General features: G+C 34.4%; 1 protein-coding gene across 2 annotated transcripts; it reads left to right on the top strand.

Annotated features, from left to right (window-relative positions):
- Window positions 1-913: 913 nt before the first annotated feature.
- Window positions 914-7,980, top strand: LOC114715779 (CCR4-NOT transcription complex subunit 11). Of its 2 annotated transcripts, none has more exons than XR_003737570.1 (12): window positions 914-1,126; window positions 1,974-2,084; window positions 3,235-3,321; window positions 3,612-3,665; window positions 3,781-3,926; window positions 4,372-4,522; window positions 4,602-4,739; window positions 5,190-5,261; window positions 5,340-5,413; window positions 5,524-5,625; window positions 6,058-6,136; window positions 7,511-7,605. XR_003737570.1 is itself a non-coding variant. In XM_028900671.1 (12 exons), exons 1-12 carry the CDS (start codon window positions 968-970, stop codon window positions 7,636-7,638), a joined length of 1,341 nt encoding a protein of 446 aa, XP_028756504.1. In that variant the 5' UTR covers window positions 914-967; the 3' UTR covers window positions 7,639-7,980. The 2 variants fall into 2 exon arrangements, 1 of the variants encoding a protein (XP_028756504.1); XM_028900671.1 differs by having other exon boundaries at window positions 5,524-5,665; window positions 7,511-7,980.
- The last annotated feature ends 683 nt before the right edge of the window (window positions 7,981-8,663 follow it).

The following is an 8,663-nucleotide window of genomic DNA, read 5'->3' as shown; positions in this document are numbered from 1 at the left end:
CCCTATTGTCCATCTAACCCGAAACATCATCAGAAATATAAAACAGAAAAACCAACAAGCAGTTCAAACAATAAATCATACAATTTGAAAATAACTAAATAAAAAACCATTGTTTTTTCTTTATCAACAAAGACCCAATAAGATATCATAAAATCATAAAATTAATGTATAATAATAGTTCACTTATTATAATTAGATGCAAAAGAATCTGGTTTTCAAAATTCCTATACAATGAATAACTCTTTATAAAATCTTTAAAATATCCAAAAATAAATCATTAGTTAAAAAGCTAAAACAAATCATCCCGTTGCCATCATACATTCATATAGATATATCATGATGAAAAATGGGAAATTCATAATTTTTAGTTATACTAATAAATTAGGTTTTTATAATATTAGATAATTTAGGTTCTAAATCTTATATTTGAAATTAATAATTAATAAATTTTATATACTAAATTTTGATAGGTATTAATATATATTTCTTGATATTTTTATTATACAAACAATATTACTGTAGGCTTGCACCTAGCCACATGGTTCATGTCTTTAGCCTTATTTAGAAATGATATATTAGGAGTGTGTTTGGGAACCTAGAAAAGTGCTTTTTAAAAAAAAAAATTTTCAAAATAAGACAGACTCCTCTACATATTTACTTTATATACTGTAAAAATACTTCTAAAATAATAGTTTAATTTTTATCCAAACACGTTCTAGGTTAATGAACGGATTTTCATACTCAATACATTAAATCATTTTTTTATTTTTGACATGGAAACAAATGATTAAATTGGCAACAAAATAGGAATTCGGGGGTATTTTTGACCGAACAAAAAGTAGGGGTATCCTTTGGTGAGAGTGATGGGCCGCGGATTCACCAATTTCTCTCTCCTTTTTACTTTCTCGGAGAATTGTCTCGTATCGCCTAGAGTGGGGGGAGTGAACGCCGAAGCTGGAGGGAGACGATGAGTATCAGAAAGTTAAGTGCTGAAGAGTCTCTGACGCTGTACTCTCTACTGAAATCGGAGCAGCGTCCACTGGACGATGTCATCGCTGACTTCAACTCTAAGATCTCTCGCCAACACCATTTCACTGTCTGCTCAAATATCGTTTGGCTCTTGGAGGCAAGTCAATCTAATCCCTCATCTTTTCTGTTCCTCCTCTTTTTTCATACACGGGCATATGATTGAGTTGATTGAGTTCTGGGCCTTAGAATTTTAGGGTTGCTTGCCGATTTATGGAGGGAATGGTAATGGATTGGGTTTCGGGAGGTTTTTGCCGTCTTGAATTTGACGATGTAACAATCTTTTAGCTGAACTGCATAGCTAAGAATTCTTTTATCTATGGGAATAGGAGTTTTTCATGTCCCAATGATATCATGTGAGTTCTTTAACAGATATGGGACTTGTTTTGTTCATATGCATGGTGCTCCATTCAGATGCGGCTGTGCTGGCCGAGGCCTCTGTGACATGGAATGATTTAAACCATTTTATTATCTACTTCTTATCAGGATGCCCTGTTTATACTTCCTTTCCACATGTTAATAACATTTATATCCCTTTTGTTTAAAGACAGACAAATGTAGATTCTTGCATCTAAGTTCTTAAAGACATGCATCCACTTACCCAAATGCATCAGTTTCTTTATTATTAAAGTTTTCTTGGTTTCTCCATTTTGGTTTCTGGGGGTCATGCTCATTACCATATTCATGTGTGACGACAGTTGCTCCTTGACGAGAAAAAGAATCCATATGGCGCATCCTAAATATATCATGCTTGGTCATCTTGTTTCTCTCAACGGCTTATCAAAATTTGATAGTTCTGTAGTTCATGCAATTACCGTATTACCGCATAACTAAATATATCATTATCATTAACATTCTTTATTATTGTTGTTGTTTATTACTTCTTAATTCCTCAGCTATTATGTGGCCATAGTAGAGTATGACTTGTTTGAATCTCTGATGGACAGGACAAGAAGATTCTTAAATCCACTGAGCGCTTGGTTGCTTTTGCCATCCTCCATCAAGCGTACTCGTCACAGAAACCTGCTTCAAACCCCTTCATAAACTTAATCGTAAAGGTGCAGCTTTTTTTTTTACTACATCCTAAGTTGTTTATTATCTTTCTCCTATCATTAATGGAGTGAGAAAACTAGTTTTACCTCATGTCTTCTCTTGCCTCCAAGGTCAGATTTTTTATTCCCTGTTAGTCTTTAACTAAGCCAACCAACTCTTCTGTCAGATAATATTTAGCAACAAAATTAGATACAGAATGCTGAAAGAGACTTTGATAGATATTGAACCCGAAAATTAGTTTTTTGGTTAATCGAATATCATTGCACTCCATCTATTTTACCTCACCTGACTTAAATAAGGCCTTATAATTGAAATTAGTCACAAGATGAAATTTATTATCGGATTGTCATTATGAAGCTGTTTTAACTCATCATACATTCATGTTATCCTTGTTTAAGTAATTGAAGGTCCTTTTGAAAAATCACCCTCATATATTGTAGTCATGGCAAGCTACAGACAGAATGTTTTGAAATGGATATAATGCTTATGACTCTAAGTTATTTCATGTCTCATTAATTTAAGTTCAATAATGCTGTTGGGCTTTGCTGAAGGGCATGCCACTGTATATTTTGAACTTTCTTGATATTATCTTTCAGCTGGTTATGATTATGGTAATGAACGACTAGGTAGAAGCCATTCTGCTGATCAATCAGCTATCATTAATACTAATTAGCTGGGTATACATAAAAACACTGCCCATCTGGTGTGACAATACTTTTAAGCCGGGTTTTAAGGTTTATCATTTCGTAATCTTTTAGTGTTAAGAAATAAATACTGCTATAGCATGCATGAAAATAGAACCACGAGTATGGTGTGCATACTAGGGAAGTAATAAATTTATGTTACTTTGGTTGTTGATTATTACTTAATGCTCCCATACCATAAGACCTTTTATGTCTATGCATTCCTTGAAAGTCCCCTTAGTGATTTTAGATCATGAATTCTCTGTTAGATGAGATGTTATCTAATCTTGGTTATGGCTCTTGATGCCTTCCATTAAGGCTTATATAATCATGGCCATAAAACAACGTCACATGGAGTTTGAGTTGCATTTGATTTGGTTATTTTATCATCTGTGTTGAGTTCTTTGCTTGTATTTCTTTTGATTTGATTCGTTATGTAACTGCTGACATAAATATCATTTTAATCAAACAGGCCGCCTGTGATGATGCAGCTGAAAAATTTGAAAGGGCATTTATTCTCGAGCTGCTAGGCCTTGATAGCTCAAACAATAGCAGAGAGGTTATCTTGAGTGAATTTTTATATTTTCACTAGTAATAATTGTCATGTTTTACGTTCTTGATAATGGGTTACCCTCTATAATGCATGTCTGGCATGCTGCGGTGTTAGATCCTCCGGTTGATTTACTATTTTTATTTGTTCTTTTTATTGTGAATCTAATTCGTTATAGGTAAATGCATACATGGCATCATGTGTTTGTTTTGTTGCTTTTAGTTGCTTCCTTCTTTCTTGGGGAGATGGTTTAAGTTTGCAATTTCTGATGTCTTTTTACCTTGGCTGGAGGATTGCAGTTTCTTAAGCAGTCTGCGGCAGATTATGTGAAAGGATTTGATCAGTCGTTGCATGTAAGCTACATATGGATCAATAGATATTTCAACTTTAAAAGCTAAACCTGCTTTCTGAGGCAGACATTTTGATTTTTTTTTTTTTTAAATAATTATTTGTTCCCTGTGATTCCAGGTTTTCCCACAATTAGATCAGTTGCAGCAGCAGTTTTCTGTTAAAGAGCACCCTGAACAATATAAGTGCTTATTTAAAGATAATTCTGTCAAAAATGCAGTCCCAGATCCTGATATACCACATGGTTGTGATGCAAACTCACCAGAGTATGGCTTTATATATTGGAGTGCAACTTTTTTCCCTTTTGTTTTCTTGATAACGGAAATTCTGATGAGATAAAGATAACAGAAGATTTGAGTATAAGAAATTCTCAGACAAAGGCAACAAAAGCAGTCTGAAAACAAAGCTACGGATGAGAGCCATCCATTCTCTATGAACATAAAGAAACTGAATGCCTTAAAAAGACCATATGCAGAGCACCAAAAACAAGACAGAAAAGCAAATCTATTCTAAAGGCAAAGAAACACCCTTGGAGATGTGGGGCATATTCCTCCCTAGCTGATAAACGTGAAAATCCCATAGACGGCCCATTGCCTCAGACTTTTGCTATCCTTTTTGTTACCAGACCCTTTAAAATTAATTTGTAATGGAGTGTAAACCCTAATTCTCATAATTTCATGTGTTGCACATTACATTAAGCTCTTACTGTAGGTTTGATATACAACCTGGAACGAAAGCTAAATTTGGATCTGGAGATAAAGATGAGGCAGTATCTGGGCTGCTGTCAAATCTATCACTGGAAGGGTTGAGTCCTCGCTGGATCAGGCCTCGTCCACCCCGACTACCAGTACAGGATGGAGAGGTACTGATTGGAATATATAAGATCTAATTTAAAGAGATTAGTAGATAAACTACTTATGCTTGGAAAATATTTTCTTCAGCTAGTTTGGCTCAACCCCCATGACAATCATGAACTTCAATGGGACTATGGTATGTGTGTTGATACTAGCAGAGGGGCAGCTGTAAGGGACTTAATTGCAAAGGCTCTGAAAGGGGCACTTGCGCCAGCACAGCAAGAGGTGATTACTATTTTCCTTGATAATGAATGATGCAAGTTTTAACATCAGAACCTCAGTAATGCTACTATGCTAATCGGTGCTTATGATGCACCTGCAAATTATTTGCTTATTTTGGACACAAGTGGCATTCTGACTTCTAAATTTGTATATGCCACTTTGATTAAATAGTGATTTCATGAATTTGCTCAACTTTTGCTAAGACTAACAATACTGTATCTGTGGACCCTGGACGAGGAGAAAGATCAATTTCTGATCACTCTGGACATTTTTAGCTGTTCGGATCATTTGAGTTGTGCCAGAGAAAAAAATTAGGGTTTACTTGAATGACCTAACGTGATTGTAGTTTCTACAACTTGCATCACGACTATGTGAAAAATGATACCTGTTTCTTAATCTGTATGAGTTCAACTGTTTGACGAAGAATCAGATGTTTGTGCTTTTGTTACCCAGCAAGTTCTGGTGGAGCTGGCAAATGACCCCAAGCTTGTATATCACTGTGGGCTGACGCCCAGAAAGTTGCCAGTAAGTGTTCCTGTAATCACTCTGGCAAATCATGACACTTGCTAGGTCTTTATGTTTTATTCTCGTTACTTTTATCAGGAATTGGTGGAGAACAATCCCCTTATTGCGGTTGAAGTTCTAACTAAGTTGATAAATTCTCCAGAAATTGCAGAGTAAGCATCTAGATGTTCATTGATATACTACCTACTTGCTTTCTCTTATGCGATGAATCTCCCAATCTCATTTGTTTTCTTTATTTTGGCTTGCCTATTTATGTGTACAGATACTTCACAGTACTTGTGAATATGGACATGAGTCTTCATTCTATGGAAGTCGTGAACAGGCTTACAACAGCAGTTGAACTTCCTGCTGAGTTCATTCACATGTACATAACTAATTGTATATCATCCTGTGTGAACATCAAGGTGCCTCCGTGAACTTTTCATTTTCTGCAAAACCTAAGCACTGATTTTGCACAAAAAATATAGTCCGTATGCTGAGTCTGACATACTGATATGCTAGCTTTGGGTAACTGGAATCCCGCTATATTCTTAAATATTGTAGGTCTTTTTAAGATATGAGACTGTTTTAATGGCATCCCATTTTGCTTACAAGTTTTGCAGTTTTAGTTTGTTTTTGTGTATCCACGGGAGTTATGTTCATAGAGAGATGCACGCTCAAAATTCTTTCACCCCCCCCCCCTATCTCTGCACTTTGCATGTGTCTTGTGGGCAGGGTGCAGCCTATTAAATGTTGCATGATTTCTGCACTTGTGCCGTGGCACTAATAGGCATTTAAAATCTACTGTTTCTCTCAGGATAAGTACATGCAGAACAGGCTCGTGAGACTTGTATGCGTTTTTCTACAGAGCCTTATTCGAAATGACATTATTAATGGTAAGTTTATTCAGATTTACAGAAAACTGTTGTCATCATAGCAATTCGAGTATAAATGTTATATGGCATTAATTGGTATTGGCTTGTGTTAGTGTTAGTGGAAGCTACTAAGAAAAAGAAGTATAGGGAATTTTGTTGCATAGACTTGCAACCCTAGTGGTTTATAAACATGGGATGAGGAAGATGCACGTTTGTGAATGATTCAAATAGAATAGTGATTTTATTATACTCTGTGCCTGTATAGCACTCACCTAGCAGGCCTGGGTGCTCACTTTCTTGACTGCCTCAAATTCTCGTTGACTGAAGTAAATATTAGCAATTGTTACTTTGCGTATTGATTCAACATTTAGAATGGTTCTTCAAACACATTAGGGAATAGAATTGGCACTTCGGTGACTAAAACCTGTAGATGGCGTAATCTATTTTCTAATATCTGACTGTTGGAAAGGGGAAGAGTTGCTGTGTCTGACAAGCTGTCTAGGCAAAAAATTTTGTAAATAGAAAATGTGAAGTATATTAAAGTTTGTTGGAAGCCCCAAAGAGAAGACAAAGAATCAATATATCAATTTATGTTCACAAGTCATAAAGAGCAGGGCCCACCTCAGATGCTTTGCAAAGCATGATATTTACAGTCCAGTTGATTGAAAATAATTATTGAAGTTCTTGTTGGCATATAATAAAATTGCTCAGTTTCCCAATTTAAATTCCCAAACAAGAGGGAGGGCTTTCTCTTCCCTCCTTTCTCTACCCAGACATGTGACTTTCGTGCAAGCATAGAACTCCTTGCTGTATTGTTAATCAGCGAGCATACATTCCAGTAAATCTTTCCAAGTACAGATAAGTTGCTAACAAATCGTTGGACTATTATTGATTTGGTTGGTGAGACAATATGTTCAACCAATGTTTCTTTCAAAGTACACGTGATGGAGCACATATGAAGAGGGAGTTTTGAACCGGAAGAGATTATCTTCTAGGTGAGATCTTAGAATACTAGTGTTATAATAAAGAAACTTTACGACAAAAACGAACTTTGTCCTACGTGGGGTGGGCTACATATTTCACATTAGACCAGTGTGCTTCATCGACTACCCAATCTTTTAAGTATACAATGGAGAGACTAAATAAAGAACTTTGATTGATGCGTTTTATTCTGTTGATTCATTCTTCATATTTTAATAAACAAAGCATTCATTTGCAATTTGCCTGAAGTAGTAGGTTGATGTACTGAAATCCTTGGTTAAATTATTTTGTTTGCTTTTCTCAAGTTCTTTGCCATGGGAACTTTTTATGCATTTCCTGCTTTATGTAAATCAGGTTTTGAAATTTATTGCATTGAGGCACGTTACTGACTTGAGAAATGATCCCATCTTGCAGTGAAAGATCTTTTCATTGAAGTTCAAGCCTTCTGCATTGAGTTCTCAAGGATCAGAGAGGCAGCTGCATTATTCAGGCTTCTTAAATCCTTGGAATCAGTTGACCAAAAAAAATCCTTGGAATCATGATTTGTGACCCCTCAAATCTTCAATTTTCCCTTTCCGGTTGTAGATAAAGTATGTATATCATTCAGACTTAGCTCTTTAGCGCTGGGTTCCCATTTTCAGTGACGGACAATAAAGATTGCAGTTGAGACTGTTGACTTCCTCATCCATATGTCTAATTAATAGGGAGTCAGGAAAAGTGGAATTTCATATTTGGGCCTCTTGTTCTTTAAAGCTATTAGGTTAGATGCATTTTTTTCCCCCCAATTAACAAGCCATTGAGTATTCAATATTTAGATTTGAACCGTGTTAGGTCACAATTCAGACTAGAAATTTATGAAGGGTGTCGAGTCTTTTACGTCAGAATCAAGTGGTGGTACTGTTGCTTCTAGGGTTAGCTGCATTAATTTTTTATTTTAAAACACTTTTATTTGAATTCGTGAAGGGAATCGAGCGATTGAATTATAAATGCGCTGGTCAAGCGTTTTCTTTTTGTGAACAGCATTTTTCCTAATAAAATTAGGAGGTGTTTGAGTGAAAGGTGTTTTGATAAAATCAAATCATAATTTAAAGAATAGCTTCTAGAAAAAAAAAAGTTCTTTTTAAGAATAGATTTTGGAAATATAAATTTTGTAAAAAAATAATTCTGATAAAATCAGAGTGTATGAATAGTTATTATTATAAATATTTTTTATATATAAATTACTAAAAAAAACAAAAATTAGTACGATAATTATATAAAAGATAGATTGTATAATATATTTTTATTTGAAGTAATAAATTTGTTAATAATATATTTTTTACTAACATAATAAATAATATATAAAAAATATAATTAATAAATAATTAATACGTGTATAGGTATTTATAAGATTTAAGATTAAATATGTATTTATCAATAGAAAAATATTATTTAACGATTTTAAACATGAAATTTTATAACATTTTTTCGCAACTAGTTTTTTTAACAACACACTAACTCCGATATTTAATATAATAGTTTTTTTTTAAATTCAATTTGGTCTTAAATATAAAATCCTAATTCATTT

This window comes from Neltuma alba, unplaced genomic scaffold (genome assembly GCF_004799145.2).
Source record: "Neltuma alba isolate B1F8T4 unplaced genomic scaffold, ASM479914v2 tig00011612_pilon, whole genome shotgun sequence".
Classification (NCBI taxonomy): Eukaryota; Viridiplantae; Streptophyta; class Magnoliopsida; order Fabales; family Fabaceae; genus Neltuma; species Neltuma alba.
This window is presented reverse-complemented; position numbering and strand designations above follow the sequence as displayed.